This window comes from Echiichthys vipera, assembly GCF_963691815.1.
Source record: "Echiichthys vipera genome assembly, chromosome: 14".
Classification (NCBI taxonomy): domain Eukaryota; kingdom Metazoa; phylum Chordata; class Actinopteri; order Perciformes; family Trachinidae; genus Echiichthys; species Echiichthys vipera.
Genome location: NC_139839.1, coordinates 2,520,173 through 2,537,314, shown reverse-complemented (window position 1 = coordinate 2,537,314; position 17,142 = coordinate 2,520,173). Strand labels below are relative to the sequence as shown.

The window sequence follows — 17,142 nt, the reverse complement described above, 5'->3', positions numbered from 1 at the left end:
CTGGGAGGAGGCCTCGGGGAAGACCCAGGACCAGGTGGAGAGATTAGATCTCCACACTGGCCTGGGAACGCCTCAGGATCCCCCAGTTAGAGCTGGTTAATGTGGCCCGGGAAAGGGAAGTTTGGGGTCCCCTTCTAGAGCTGCTGCCCCCAAGACCCGACCCCGGATAAGAGGCTGAAGATGAGATGAGATGAGATTTGTAAAACAATGTTACGTTATGCCGTTATTATTACCAGAAGCATTCTCTAAAACCCCTAACAAGCCACTTTTGCAGCAGCATGCTTCATAACTATAGGATTGTTGTCACTAATTGAGCATTAAATGGTCACATGTGCACTTGTGAAGCTCTGCACAGGCACTCTGTAGTGGTTACACACACGTAGCTGACTGAATGTATTAATTCCAATATTTTGTCAAACATTTCACCTGAACAAAGAAACGTGGAGTATGGGGACTTAAAACTATTGCATTTGTTTATTAATATATATACACAGGGCTGTAAATGACCCACAGGCGGGGCTCAAAATTCTTAATAAACATATCAAGGTAATAAAAAATATGGCGTTAATGTAGCGTACAAAAAATAATTTCCTTAAATTTGAGATTCAATAGCGAGACATGGAGGGACATTTTCACAATTTCATAAGACACGTCGTAAACTCAGGTCCACGTTTCGGGATCTGTGGGGTCGGGCGCCAGAAAACAAACATAACATCCGCTCTCTTCTTATGTCCATTTTATAGATCTGTGATTTTGTAAAGCGTGAACAGGTTGACAGGCCAGATTTAAACTCCCACAGTGATTTAAAAACCAGACACTTAACCCTCCACCAGTCTGAGACACGGCACTGTAAAAGAAAAACAGCAGGATAGCACAATTTCACCAGTTGCGTTAAAAAACAAGCTCTCTAACGATGAACTGCTGGGCCAACATGCAGCACACGGTAGTGAATGAATGTGCATTTGATTTTATATATAATATATATATATAATACAGTAGGTGTTTGGACTGCAAACATCTTCACAATTTAATGCGTTTGGGAAGTGACGTGGATGATTTTTGTTCATCGACTCACTGTAAACTGTGCTCCAACACCCACCCAACCATATTTAATATACTGGGAAAAGATTAAGTACGTCCCAGTGCGAAGTCTGTGAAAAATACCAGAGTGTCGTACTACGTCTGGTTTAATTTTGCACGCCAGCAGAATTGCCTTTCTGGCTATTCTGACCCCAGACTGTTGATAAAGATGGACGGCTTTCCAGCTCCCTGATAGTGAAGCTAAAACACCTGGATCGCCCCCTGGTGGCTGGCTGCAATACAGGTCATAAGCCCCGCCCCCTCCATGTTAGCAGATGGGACATGAGATGACACTGATACTGCCTGGATACTACTTGGTTGCAAAATAACAACAGTGACAGTCGGCGGCAGTCCATTTTTATATTCAGGACTGTCCTTCCGCACCGGGCCAAAACTGGTTTTTCGGGTCAAGCCTAGTGCGTTTGACCAGTTTGAGTGCAACCGCTCCGCGCATAACTGCGGCCAGCTGGCCGTCCACGGCCCGTCTGAGAGAGGTTGGCTTTTGTAGAGCGCGTGTGCACGTGTGCGAGCACGAACCTGCGCACGGGTACGAGCACGAGGCCTACGACGATTCTGACGTAATTTATGTGCGCCTGTTGGGACATAGAAGGAAGGACCATGCGCGGACATTTAACAACAACAATGGCGGCGAAAGGTTCACGTTGGTGTGATGCGGAGGTGGAGTGTTTACTGCAGATTTGGTCGATGAAAAGATTCAAAAACAGTCGACAAGACGCACAAAAACTCTGAGGTCTATGGAAAAATTTGTAAACAAAGCGACACATCCCGATGACGTCATCAATGCGTGTGACGTGTTACGGCGTGATGACGTATAGGCAGCAAGAAGCATTCTCCGAGGCCCAGGTAGTGTGAGTACAAACGGGCCTGGGGCGTAGGGGGAGAGGGAGGGGGGACAAGTACCCTAAAGCCCGGGCGCGGTGCGGAAGGACAGTGTGAGTGCGCCCTCAGTCTGTGATTCTGGCCTGTAATCCTCATATATGAGCAAGAGCGTCAAAGTTCAAATGTCGTGAAGAAGTAGATGTCCCAATTGTGTGCATATTGCATGCAACACTTTTTAAGGGCAGCTGCATTATATGTTAGAAGTAAAACCAAACAAAAAGTAGTATGTGATTGGGACAAAGCCAAAGTGAATTTCTGATGGTGCTGTTGGTGCATGTTCATTTTAACACGTCAAAAACAAAACCTGGCTGTTCGATCAAGCCTTCGGGGCAGTCACACAGGGGCAGAGAGGATGTGCCCCTCTGCGGATCCTCCCTGGTGGCTGACAAGCGTCCATTGCATTTCTGTATCATGGAAAAGTTGATGCATACAAGCATAAAGGTACAGCCTGATCTTAGTTTTCTATAATGCTTGAGTAGTAAGACTATGACCACATGTTATTGCAACATCAGTGTCATTGCAACCATTTGCACGCCACCGCATTAGTGTTCACTGGGTGACGCGGCACCTTTTTGAAGTGTGTTTGTATGAGGTTCTTATCTGTAGTCAGTGTTTACCTACTGGAGATGGCGGTCAGCACGCCGACAGTTTGAAGCAGAAGACAGGAAGTTCGTGTACACTATATTCTGACTATTTTCACTGCGTTACCTTGACGTCAGACAGTCTTAAGTTTACACAGAAGGAACTGAGGCCGTTATATAGCTCTCTTCAAAGCCGCCAGACTCCATTGACAAAACCAGTAATCTAACCTTTCAGAACACAGGAGTTTGCTTTATCTTGCTACTTTGGTATTTTTCAAAGTACTAACCAGGTGCCAGCGGTCGACAAGCAACTCCTGTGTTCTGCGAGCAAAATGTTTTTGACAATGGAGTCTGGTGGCTTTAACGAGAGCACGAGGCTGTGAAAACATTTTAGATACATTGTGAACTTAAATGGATGTTTCTTAGGGGGCTAAAATCTGTTCAGCCATCCGCGAGGAACTCGGAGTAGAGCCGCTGCTCCTTTGCGTTGAAAGGAGCCAGTTGAGGTGGTTCAGGATCATCTGGTAAGGATGTTCCAGGCACGTCCAGCTGGGAGGAGGCCTCGGGGAAGACCCAGGACCAGGTGGAGAGATTATGTCTCCACACTGGCCTGGGAACGCCTCGGGGTCCCCCAGTTAGAGCTGGTTAATGTGGCCCTGGAAAGGGAAGTTTGGGGTCCCCTGCTAAAGCTGCTGCCCCCGCGACCTGACCCCGGATAAGAGGCTGAAGATGAGATGAGATAAAATCTGTTTAGCTGCTGCCCCCGGCCTCTCCTGTCGGCTTCTCCAAACTAAGGGTGTACCAGCCGTCTACTGTGAGTAACACACTGACTATGGATAAGTACCTCATACAACCACACTATTAAAAATAAATTGGGGCTATCCCTTTAAGGAGGCAAGTTTTTTGGGGAGACGGTGCAACCTGAAACAGGACGTTGGAAAAAGACACTTGGCTAAGGAGATTAAAACCCCTACAATAATGGACCATTACTTATTTATTTTCATGTTGACATGATGCTCAGTGTTTGCAAAAAAAGCTCCATGTGTATTAAAATCGTGTGTATTCAACGCTGATGAGAAACAATGACCCTGCAGCCAAAGTCCACCACGGCACGAGAAAAATGACAAAGTGACACGTCTGTTTCACCAGTTACGTATAACAACGCAACGGCATTTAGTGTTTTAAAGGTGGTTTTTTATCTTAAAAGCATCTGTGAATAACAACGTCGTAAAAACCCTGCTGAAAGACAAAAATAAGACCCTTTCCCCGCATCTTCAAAAGCAGCCTCGGGAGATCTCTCCCTCCGCGTCGATAGGGTGCTTAGTTTGTTCTTTACGCTGCTGCATTTGAAGCCGTCCGCGCCGGCGCCGTGTAGTGTTTTCAAAGAGGAACATGAAATAACGCGTGTACAGTCTCTGGAGTAAAAGGAAATCAAATATAAAAAAAGGAAGGAAACAAATGTTTACAGTATTTAACATGTAGAGTGTGTGTTTTCATATATAGTCAATTCTTTCGTTGTATTTTCCACCTTTCAGTCCAAAAAAGAGGACTCGGTTTGTAGTGTGGGATGTAAAGTTGGTGAAGTCGACTTCAGGAAGTCTTTGTTCGTGTCGCTCCGAGGGTTCGCCATCTAGCACGACAAAAACGTGCCGGTTCTCCGAGCGTTTTGTCTCCTCGTCCTTCTGTATGAATCCAACACAGCGGGGGGAGACGCACGGGGCAACAGAGGAAGGGAAGAGTGTGTGGCGCAGACTTCAATACTGAGCTGGAATGTGTGTAAACTAGGGTTCGACTGATATCGGTTACGGGCGCCCAATACTGACGATTAGCGAATCTATAGGCAGTTGACATCGGGCGTGAGGCGGGGTCCACCGTGGACAGGACGCCAGTCTATCACAGGGCACGAAAACGAGACGCACAAAGACAAACAACCATTGCCCGTAGACGTGAAATATATAGGCCTGAGCGTTTTAATTCCTTTTTCCACAGAATATCGGATTCTTCCCTTTTATTCCGCTCATAACTTCGTGATCACATTGACTTATTGGACCATTTTGGTGACCGCCATCCTGCATCGTCAGCGTTACACGGACCCACGAAGGGAAACCAAATTACAAATCGCGACGGCACAGGACCCTGCGTTATAAATAATGCCCGATGGGTAGGAAAAAAAAGGTAGAAACAGGGGCATGGGCGCTGTGATGAAGGGCGCGTTCATTTGTGTGATATAGTAGCTTAGTCATCGTCTGTAGCGGCAGGGATCGGCCAATCAGCGTCCTTGTTTTGGCTTGCAGACGGACCCCAGTATGTTCTTCTACAATTGGTTTTTAATTTACGGGGGAACACGATCATCGGCCTGGTTTCATGATCATAAAACTATTGAAGAGAACATCTTTGTGGTCACACACTCCCAACCAACTACAGTGACAGTCTGAGCTCGAGCTGCAACAATTAGTCGATCGATAGATGAGTCGTCAACTATTTCAGAACGGATTGATCAGTTTGAGTCTTTTCTTTTGATGAAAAAAGATCCAAATTCTCTGATTTCAGCTTCTTAAATGTGAATATTTTCCGGTTTCTTTCCTCCTCTGTGGCGGTAAACTCAATATCTTTAATTGTCGGGCGAAAGACATTTGAGGACGTCCTCTTTGGGCTTCACGTTTCTCACAATAATCAAGTTAATAGACGAGGAAAAGTCGTTTGTTGCAGAAGAAGCAGGACTGAAATCCTCATTTTGGAGCATTCTCTAGGAAGAGTTCAGTCACCGGTTCTGACGCCAGACAAATGGAACCAAACCCAACAAGTGAACACACCAGGATCGGTTTGTTTGTGGTGTGAAAGCCTCCTAAAACAGTGTCACACCTGTTGTGTAAAGAAAACAGCTGGTGTTATTGTAAGTTGTTGTCCTTGTCTCCTGACCCAGCTGCTCTAACGGAAACCCCTGTGTTCAGCTGTGGAGCTAAGCTGGGCTAACGTTGCTCTCTCTCTGCGTCGTGGCTACGAGCCGGCGACCATCTTCCTTTAAAATGTAACAATACTAAATACTATTTAAAGGCATACAAGGCGTATTTAATTGCGGGTTTCGTAGTAGTCGTCAAGGAGGGAGCCGACAGTGGCAGCGTGTAAAAAGAATAATATAGGCGAACCGATATCAGTCTGACCGTAGTGTAAACTCTTCAAAATGACAGTAGGCGAGATCGGGGCCCGGAGCGCCTGACCGCTTGAGCTCGTAGGTCCATATACTGTGTGCTTGTAGAAATCTCTCACGACAAGAATGACCGGCAGAGAAAGGGATGTGCCGGACACCGTCGCGGCGGCGGTGGTGGGAGCGCGTGCGCTCTCTCAGCTCTCGTCGTCGGGATGGTGCTGTTCCAACAGTCGGACGTGGGTGAAGGGGAAGTGGCCTTTTTTGCCCTTGCAATCGCCCTCCCATTGGCCGTTCACGTTGATCTTGGTCACTTTCACCATGTCTCCCACCTGGAAAAGGACAAAGACGTGATAAACGCAGGGGCACAATTACACACAGACACACTTTCTCTCTCTCTCTGCTCCGTATCAACGGGCAGGATCGGTTTACGCAACGTATCGATATGGGCTCATGTCTGATACCTTTTCTATCGAGCCCGAACAAAGAGCGGTACCGACGTGAAATTGAGTGACCCGTCTTCTTCTTTACAACTGCAGCAGCACCACATGTACACACCCTAGTTTGACTGATATACCAGGACAATGTGACGCCACTTATTTCAAGCTCAGTTCTACTTTTACGCGTTTACTTTCTCGCCTAAACATCAGCTGCTGAATTGCACTCTGTTACACTTGGTTTATTCTGCTTTACGCTGTTTTTATGGCTGACAAATGTCTTGAAAAGAAACACAAGCGTTTGCTCACAAACGATAGTAGTGACGCGTTTTAAGGATTATTTTTCAGTGGGTTTTTACAGTTATTCACATATTACAGCTGGAGGTTTGACGTGAATGAGAGAGAGGGGGCACGCCGCAAAGGGCAACAAGTCGGGAGTCTAAATCAGGCGCCGCGGCGAGGACTTTTAGCCTCTGTGTACAGGGCCCCTTCTCTACCACTGAGCTCTGGGAAATATAAACTCGGCGCTGAAAAGATCACTGCAAGTTCGCTCCGGTCTGCGGATCGACTGACGTGGGAACAACGAGTCCAGTTTCAGACAAAAAAACACACCTATGTTTACAAAGGCGAGTAAAATTACAGTTTTCTGGACAACATATGAATATTTCCAGGATACTTTTGCCATTTTAATCAAATTCCAGGTGTAAACTAGTCTCTAGACTTCCAGGTTTTCCAGGACACGTGGAAATTTTGTTCCATTCACTTTAACGATCACTCGCTCTGCATTATCTCTCACTGAGAGCGTTGTGTACAGCACAGCGGGTCCAAACAGTCTACACTTCGGCAGGCCACACAAATGCATCATGACCCTTTCTTGAACAGCGGCAGACGTTCGTAAACAGTGTCATGTCATCTAGTCTGCTCTGTCTCACAGAAGCACACACACACACACACACACACACACACACACACACACACACACACACACACACACACACACACACACACACACACACACACACACACACACACACACACACACACACACACACACACACACACACACACACACACACACACACACACACACACACACACACACACACACACACACACACACACACACACACACACACACACACACACACACACACACACACACACATCTCCCACTCTAGTTGCTTCTTGGGAAGACTCGGATAAACAGCTGAGGGATTTAAGAGATGGCTGTGTTGAACGTTGGTAACTTGTTACTATGTGTAGATTGATTGTAGACTTTCCTTTTGTTGAATTTAGCTTTAGCTCACAGGTCTTCTCTTCTGCAGAGTTTACTACAGACCCACTGTTACACATCAGGGATGGAAAGAAGTCAGGAGGAGGCAGCTTTAAGGGAAAACCCACAGAAACAACCAGCACCTCTAATATAACCAGCGAGTATTCCCACGGTGTCCTGTATCAGAGCTGTCACCATCACTTGCTAGCTGGCGTGTCAGCAGAAGTTCACATGCTGAATTTACCTAAATAAACTGCATGCATGACCGAAAGGCCGAGGTCGTGGGTACAAGCGGCCGAAATGTGTTTCCTCAGGAGGGGGGCGGGAGTCTCCCTTAGAGAGAGGGGGAGAAGTTCAGCATCTGTGAGGAACTCGGAGTAGAGCCGCTGCTCCTTTGCGTTGAAAGGAGCCAGTTGAGGTGGTTCAGGATCATCTGGTAAGGATGAACCCTGGGCGCCTCCCTAGGGAGGTGTTACAGGCACGTCCAGCTGGGAGGAGGCCTCGGGGAAGACCCAGGACCAGGTGGAGAGATTAGATCTCCACACTGGCCTGGGAACGCCTCAGGATCCCCCAGTTAGAGCTGGTTAATGTGGCCCGGGAAAGGGAAGTTTGGGGTCCCCCGCTAAAGCTGCTGCCTACCGAAGAGGTTGAAGATGCAAGGAGATGAACTGCATGCAACATAAAAATCTTCCTTCTTCAGAGACTGACAGTCTTCAGCCGCTTTCACATATGAAGCCCGGACAATGTCAGCGACGGGAGGGCTGGAGTCGGCAAACAACCAGAGATTCTTTGTGTCAGATAAGTGTTGCGAGATGGGATACTAGAAAGGTACCGCGCTACCCAGCCATTAGAAACAATACTATTTCACATTTTAGTAGTATCTGTACTTTATGAACTTTGAACGACAATGGGGCAGCGTGTCAGTGTGCAGCTGCCCTCTTCTTCATCCCTGCCTGCAGCCAGAGTGGGCGTGGTTTCATAGTGACAGACAGTCACAGAGCGAGACAGACACGCGTGCTCATGCTGACCGTCCTTGCTTTGTTAAAAGCGGACGCACAGAGCGATAACACAGACAACAGTGTCAAACCCACGGACAGCAGGGACTTATTTTATGAACTGAACATGTTCGGTAGCTATAAAGCTCAGCAGCTTTTACAAAAATAGATTTCTATTTTACTTTTTAAGTTGAAATGTATGAAACTAATACAAAGAAATAATGAAAAAAGTTCCACGTTCTTTCATCTAATACTTGCTTCCTTTACTTTTGATGATTTGGTTTTCTGCCGCGGTATCGTTTCAGTATCCGTATTGAGATATTTTAGACAAGTATCGTACCAAAGTCATAATTCTGGTATCTGACAACACTGTGTCAGATGCGTTCGCACTTACTGGAGATGTCTACGGGGCTGCGCTGGGTAGAGCGCACACAAGGGACGACATGATGTGGACTATACTGAGGCGATGCAGCCCGTTTATAATTTAGTCAGAAACAATTAAGACTCTTGCCGTTCTCTGAATTTGCCTGATCATTTTGGCGTCGACCCTTACTGACAGACGTTCCCAAATCTTGCCTCTCTCCAATTAGGCATTTTGTGTAAATCACTCTGCTTCACAGTCTGAGGTTTGTTTTATTGCTGTTGGACGCAGCGCGAGCCGGACATATACGTTCTCACATACAGCCCCTCAGGGTAATGTCGAGATAATTTCAGGTTTGCAGTGCGTGAGCGAAAAGGGGCTTTGGAGTTGTGCGAGTTAGCAGGTTAGACTCATTAACCATCAGTAAACAGCGTGCGTGCGTGCGTGCTTGCGTGCATGCGTGCGATGTTGAGACACAGTTGAGATCACCGTGGGTCGACCCTCAGAGGACTCGCAACCTTCTCGCTGATGTCAAACTGTCTTCATTAACCTCCCCTTATTGTTTGTGTGTTGTTTGCTAATCTGAGCAAACGTTTATTTATCCGTTCCTGAAAAAATCGACGCCACTTCTCTCGCTGGGCTCCGTTGGTAATGAATGCACAATGTTACGCTCACATTAAGCCACGGTCCATAAAGAGATGCGTACATAAAGAGAAGCCATTGTAAAAGGATCTCTAAGTGTCTGTCTTTCTCTATAGTGCCATCTCCACTGCGAGTGTCTTAGTGTGCGCTGCCTGCATTTGTAAAGACACTGTGTGTGTGTGTGTGTGTGTGTGTGTGTGTGTGTGTGTGTGTGTGTGTGTGTGTGTGTGTGTGTGTGTGTGTGTGTGTGTGTGTGTGTGTGTGTGTGTGTGTGTGTGTGTGTGTGTGTGTGTGTGTGTGTGTGTGTGTGTGTGTGTGTGTGTGTGTGTGAGTAAGCCATTAAAAACCCAGACAATCTACACTGCCTCAGCTGAGACCCCTCAACAGAGAACTGAGTGAAAACAGTGAATAGATGAAAGAAATGAATGGTGGAGTGGAACCGCTACCTCCAGTGCGAGCGCCGTCTTGTCGTAGGCGTTGGGCACCCTCTTCTGAATGGCTCGGGCGTAGACGGGCCCGTTCTGTAGGTTGGGGAGCTGGGCATTGGCCACGGGCTGAGCGTATTGACCCGGGTCCCCCAGAGGGTTGGCCTGAGGGGCCCCTGTTGCGTCTGTGCTGCCCGCTGCCCCTCCAACTTGCCCCCCCTGTCCGGTCCCCACAACAGAGGGACCCAGGCCGGCAGCGGTGGGCGAGGCAGGCCGGTACTTCTCCACGTAGGGCACGGGGATCATCCCGACTCGGCCCTCCTGGTTGGCAGCGTTCCACCACTGCTCCTCGGGCTTCTCCAGCACCCGCAGGATGTCGCCCCTTTTGAAAGGGAGGTCCTCCTCGTCGTTGCCGGGGAAGTCAAATAGCGCCCGCACGAACTCGGCCTCATCTGGCTGCAGCGGGGCACCGAAGGAGGAGCTGACGAAGCCTGTGTGCTTGGCCTTGTTTATGGGCTCTATGAGCGTGGTCGTGTCCAGGTAGTGGATCTTATAAAACTCCAGCAGGGCCGGCAGAGCCTCGAACTCCTGATCCCCAATCCGAAACCGAGGAGGAGGAGCCAAACCTGGCGGAGGGAAGGAGACTTTGTTAGTGTGTTGAAGGGAAATATCATAGAAACAAAATCAACAATTTCTGGCAACACTGGGAGGCTTGTTCTAACTTTTCACACAGCACACAAGAGGATTAATCATCCTCTGAAAAGTCCAAACACATCCCTGTTAGAGGAGAGATTAGATTATTAGATTAAGGGGATGATCAAGCTCTTGAATGCAGTCCTATAGGGGCTTATGTAAGTCTATATCATCAGAGATTAAATTTGAGTTACCAGATACATTTTATACAATAACCTGAAACTCTGCTTTGAGGTAATCCAGTGGTTTAAGTGTGTTACATTAATGCAAAAGTCTTGAGACTCCAATGCTGCCATAAAACAAACCGGCTCCACAGTGACTCAATGCAACCAAATATATTAAAAAGGTAGTTAAACAACATGGCAAAGTCTCTGTAGGTAAACAAATCTATACCACAGCATCCGCCTGGGCTGAAGGAGTTTAAAAAATGTCTTACCGGCTGATATGGATATATATATTTGAACATTTTTTTAGGTATCTTATATTTTCATTTTCATTTCCTATGCGCCTGACGTAGAAAACAGAAGGAGGGACCATGCGCGGACATTTCAAACAATGGCGGTGAAAGGTTCACGTTGGTGTGATGCGGAGGTGGAGTGTTTACTGCAGATTTGGTCGACAAGACGCACAAAAACTCTGAGGTCTACGGAAAGATCTGGAAACAAAGCCACGCATCGCCATGACGTCATCAATGCGTGTGACGTGTTACGGCGTGATGACGTATAGGCAGCAAGAAGCATTCTCCGAGGCCCAGGTAGTGTGAGTACAAACGGGCCTGGAGGGGGAGACAAGTACCCTAAAAGCACGGGGCACGGGACGGAGGAACAGTGTGAGTGCGCCCTTAGTCTTGGCTCCAAAAATCAGCAGTCTGTATCGGTCATCGGCTAAGGCTGGTATCAACATCGGCCATTAAAAAATCTACATCAGTGCGATCCCTAGTGAGTAGTGCACATCACACTGCTTGTTTCTGTTTAAATATATAATATAATGGCCCATAATTAAAACTATTTAATGCTAAGGAAGCCCAGAAAGGACAAGAATTGGGCACCATAAAGGGGTACAAGCCCAGCAGCAGACCTGTAGGTAGGGACTATATTTGTGCAACAGGATCACAGACATTCCTGAAACACCAATCTGAGCAGTCATCCTCCAGTTGTGACAGCCCAGTCCCATTCAACCCCATTCAACCCCATTCAACCCCATTCAACCCCATTCAACAGCAGCAGCAGCAGCAGCAGCAGCAGCAGCAGCAGCAGCAGCAGCAGCAGCAGCAGCAGCAGCCAAGCCCACCTCACTACCTGCTGAGCTGAGTTGCACCAAACTCCATTTAAAAAGTAGCACATTTAACTTTCGACTGCTAATGCAGAGAGTTACAGCGTTTCTTATGATTTCCTTTTAATTGTCAGGGTAAACACATGTGATACACGCGGATTAGCCTAAATAAATCAACCATGTATAACGTTAAGTTAATTTAAAACTACTAAAACGACTATTGCTGCTCCGTTACCCGACAGTGGCTAAGCTAGCTAGCTAATGCTACACGGTCCAAAATACAGGGCGGTGGGCGGCAGCGGTTAGTGTGTAAACCACATGTTTTAAGTGAATGTTATGATATTAAACACGTGCCGAATTTAAAAGTACACCCCGAAGACATAAACAACACTTTAACATGTATGTAAAAGGGAGGGTTTATGTGCTAACTACATTAAATCAAGTTAAATATGGACAATTCATAATGGGCGTTTTGGCGTGGCTCGTCGAGCAGCGTAAACCAAATTTACAAGTTTTCATTTTTTATTAAAAACGAGTGATTATATTTATATTATGTGATAGCCGAATTTGAGAGTATACCCTGAACTTTAAAACTACTTTAACATATATGTTAAAGAACGGGTATATATACCAAATTAACAAAATCAAAGTATATTTGTACTATTCGTAATGGGAGTTTGGCATGGATTGACGAGAAGGGTGCATAATTACTATATTATAAACCTGCCGAATTTTAGATTATATACTGATAACATAAAAACGACTTTAAAATCTATGTTAAATGGCGAGTATACATACAAATTACTTAAATTTAAATTAAATTGCGCAATTCAGAATAGGAGTCTGGCGTGGCTCGGCGAGTGGAGCGTAACGGCGCTAAATCCAGTCAAATTCAAGTTTTAAAAAAGACAATTATACATTTTAAATGAAAGTATTAAGTATCTAAATTAGGTGGCAGACATGTTGAAGGGTTACCTGAGCCGGACTGCCGGTTGTTACTGATGCTGTTGATGATATAATGGGACACTTTGGAGTTTTCTGACACCGACAGGACGTAGTCACCGGGGCTGGTGATGGAGTCTCTCACCAGGAAAACGCCGTGTCTCTGCCCCTGGAGGAGGGAGACGGCTTCCTGGCGGCCCAGTTTCCCCCAGAACCAGCTCGCACGGTCTTCGGCATCAAAGTTCCCGGCCATGGCTGTGAAAAACACCCCGTCCCCGAGGCTTGAGGCCCTTTTTCCCCCCCTTCGCCTCTCCCTTATCCGCGACTCATACAAAAACTTTGGGACGCTAACGCTTCTCCCTGCAAAACAAATAAAAAATACGGGATAAAATCACACTTTTTGTGACTTTCACAAATAAAGCCGAGCTGTTTGAAGTTAGCCGAGCTTCTGTTGAAGTACTTAACTGCTCAAACGGTGAGAAATTATATTAAAAAACTAAATGTGCAACAAGAAAGTCCCGCACTGAAATGGCGGATCTTGAGGGAAAAGTTGACCTCATCTACCGGAAGCGATGTCTGGGCAATGGGAAGCGTGCTGCGTTCACGGCCCTGGAGAAAAACTGTACATACGACGATCCGCTGTTCTACTTGTTTAATATGGAGGAATAACGCGACTTAAGGCTTAATCGATCAATAAATGTATTAATAAATACAGAAATAAATACAGAAATAAATGAATAAATCAATGTATAAATAAATCAATCAATCAATAAATGTATAAATAAATCAATGAATCAATAAATAAATAAATACAGAAATAAATGAATAAATCAATAAATACATGTATTAATAAATACAGAAATAAATGAATAAATCAATAAATGAATGTATAAATAAATCAATCAATCAATAAATAAATACAGAAATAAATTAATGTATTAATGAATAAATAAATAAATAAATAAATGTATTAATCAATAAATAAATAAATTTATAAATAAATACAGAAATAAATGAATAAATAAATGAATAAATAAATAAATAAATAAATGTATAAAGGAATCAACAAATGTATAAATTAATTAATTAATTAATTAAAATATAAATCAATAAATGCTAAAATTAATAAATAAATACATGTATAAATGAATCAATGAATACATACATAAATAAATAAATAAATGCTGAAATAAATAAATAAACGTATAAATACATACAGAAATATCTGAATAAATAAATGAACAAATAAATACATGTATAAATAAATGAATACATACAGAAATAAAATAATAAATACATGCATGTATAGATAAATCACTTTAAAAAATCGGAAATAAATAAATAAATAAAGGCTGAAATAAAAACATAAATGCATGAATAAACGGACCCCCTACATCATTAACACGGGAATAATTAAATTTAAGTGAACAAAAATGTAGAAATAAATGTAAAGTAGTTATTTATTCTTTTATTTATTAATTTATGTATGCATTTATTTATTTGTTTAGTACTTCATAGTTTAAAGGCACTCTTTTTATTTAATTTATATTTAATAAAAAGATTCAATGAAAACAATAAGTGGTGTTTTGTCAGCGGCTTCTGCACTTTATCTGTTCTAACAGCAGATGGCAACAAACTCTGTTTAAGTCATAAAACATATTATTTATCAGATTTAGACTTTCTTTATGGATCCTTTTAAGTTTTCAGCAGCTCACAAAAACACAAGGGAGGTAAAAAATAATACAGTATAGGATAACCAATAAACTCTCTGCCAAATAAATACAGAAAGTATTTAAAAAAACAAAACAACAATAAACAGTCTGCAATAAACTCTTAATCAAATATATGTGAGTTAGACATTTCTGCAGGACAGTTTGCAGGACGACTTTCAAGACGTTTTATTTGCCGCCATAACTAAAAAACTAAGAAATATGAATCTTTATTTAACATTTTTATCATATATGTTCACCTGAGCGCGCCGTCAGTATGATGTGCACTAATTCACAAGCACTTTGATCCATAAAGGTTCTTATTTTTCTTGTGTTTTAAGATGATTTATGTCGTTTTTGTGACGTGTTTTTAATGTAATTTTATATCATATTATCTCTGTAAAGGTATTCATCACAGTCTAGCATCAGTTTTCTGGTAATTCATAAATATACACATAAAATAAACACATGGTGCACTGAAAAAACGAAAATGAATCCAAGTGATTTATACAACGTAAAATTAAAATTAATTGGCAACCAGAATATTTTATATAAAAATGTAATATTTACACACTTTTATTCACTGAATGAATGTCCCCGTTTGTCCAGGTCCTCGTTAGTTTCAGTCCAAAGCAACTGGACTTGGTTATTTGTCTAGGAAGACGTTTCAGCTCTCATCCAAGAGGCTTCAACAGTTCATGTACGCATCTGAACAGGCTGGGACTGGACCAGGATCAGGACCAGGACCAGGCTGGGACTGGACCAGGACCAGGACCAGGACCAGGACCAGGCTGGGACTGGACCAGGACCAGGACCAGGACCAGGCTGGGACTGGTCCAACTAACTGGTGTGAGATCCAGGTATTTAACCTCTCACAGGCCGATGATGTCACTGAAACCTTTGTGCTCCAAGTGCCAGCGACCGTCGTTAGAGTGACAGTGGTTGGTGGAAGTAGGTCTAGACTTGGTTAGTGCTGGTCCAGTCCCAGCCTGGTCCTGGTCCTGGTCCTGGTCCAGTCGTTGGTGGAAGTAGGTCTGGACTTGGTTAGTGCTCTATTGAGTCTTAACGACAGTCGTTGGAGTCACAGGAGGACGTTTGTGAACAGTTGTTCTTTGAGGTTAGATTGTTGGATGAAGGGATGAAAGGGCAGCATTGTAAACTGGAGATAAGTGGTGTCTCAGACCTCCTCCTCTGGTTAGCGATGGTTTCTCTACTTTTCCATAGATGCTTCTTTTCCTCCTCTTTCAAACCATCTGTCCTCTCTGTCCAGGATGTGGACATTGCTGTCATCAAAGGAGTGGGCTTTCTCCTTGAGGTGTGAGTGGGCAGCAGAGTCCAGGCCTGAGGAGTTAGCTCTCCTGTGCTGGGCCGTGCGTTTATGCAGTGGTTGTTTTGTTTCTCTGATGTAGAGATCTTTGCGTTCCTCGTTGCATTAACAGCATAATTCAAGATGCTTTTGTGGGTGTGTGGTGTTCTGTCCTTGGGCTGCACCAGTCTCTGTGCTTGTTATTGTCACTTCAGACAACATAACTCATTACAATTATGTCAATATTTCATCTTTATTATTGATTCCTTAGAAAGACGATCAACTATCCCCCGTCCCTGCTGTGGATACTTTTAAATAATATCATATAAATGACCTGGATTACCCACACCACCCCCTTTGTCTTCATGTAGGATGTGACGGTTAGAGTCCCAGAATTGCGTAAATCTCTCCTTTTGTAAATCACTCACATGAAGAGAGAAGTTTCTGGAAGATTCAGATCGATGTCTGGGGGAATAACTAATATTTATTTCATTCTTGACCTAAAAAAGAGAAGTTTCATATAAAGAAATCTGCTTACTAGCTTAGTTTCTTATTTTTATATTAAAAAACATATTATTTATAATAATAAATACAGATTTTTAAATGTTTTTAATGGTAAATTAAACAGGTAGGTGTTTTCACCTGCTGGGCTCTAGGCCTGCCGCACCTCTAACGCTGCCCTTTACCCTAGCTGCGGGACCACCAGCTGGGGACCACCATTCACCGATGTTTCGCCCCTTAACCCAGAACATCTCCTGGTGGCGGGGAAGTGAACAGGGACGTCTCCCAGTCACCCCCCGCAGCTAGCTTTCCTCAGGAGTTGCTCCCTCCCCACACCTTGTCTCGCCTCCTCAGCCAGCTCTTTGGTGGTTTTGCGTAGCCCCTTATCCCTCAGCCCTAGATCTTTCAGTAGGCCAGTTGTTGAGTCTCCCACAAAGCCCCTGGTGCCCACATCCACTGGGAAGAGTCGTGTCCTCCAACCGTTCTCCCTGCATTCAGCGACTAGGTCGACTAGTGAATATTATTTAAGAATAGTTCGTCATTGTTATTGGTGAACAATGACTAACATGTTCACCAATGTTTTTTCTCATCTTCATCCTCTTATCCGGGGTCGGGTCTCGGGGGCAGCAGCTTTAGCAGGGGACCCCAAACTTCCCTTTCCCGGGCCACATTAACCAGCTCTAACTGGGGGATCCCGAGGCGTTCCCAGGCCAGTGTGGAGATCTAATCTCTCCACCTGGTCCTGGGTCTTCCCCGAGGCCTCCTCCCAGCTGGACGTGCCTGGAACACCTCCCTAGGGAGGCGCCCAGGGTTCATCCTTACCAGATGATCCTGAACCACCTCAACTGGCTCCTTTCAACGCAAAGGAGCAGCGGCTCTA

General features: G+C 44.6%; 1 protein-coding gene across 1 annotated transcript; it reads right to left on the bottom strand.

The window, feature by feature from the left end:
• Positions 1–452: 452 nt before the first annotated feature.
• Positions 453–13,242, bottom strand: LOC310956446 (adapter molecule crk-like). The gene is made up of 3 exons (XM_083926661.1): positions 12,780–13,242; positions 9,861–10,465; positions 453–6,038 (listed from the first exon to the last, which is right to left on the bottom strand). The coding sequence occupies exons 1-3, from the start codon at positions 12,997–12,999 to the stop codon at positions 5,904–5,906; spliced, it is 960 nt and encodes a 319-aa protein (XP_083782787.1). The 5' UTR covers positions 13,000–13,242; the 3' UTR covers positions 453–5,903.
• Between the last annotated feature and the right edge of the window lie 3,900 nt (positions 13,243–17,142).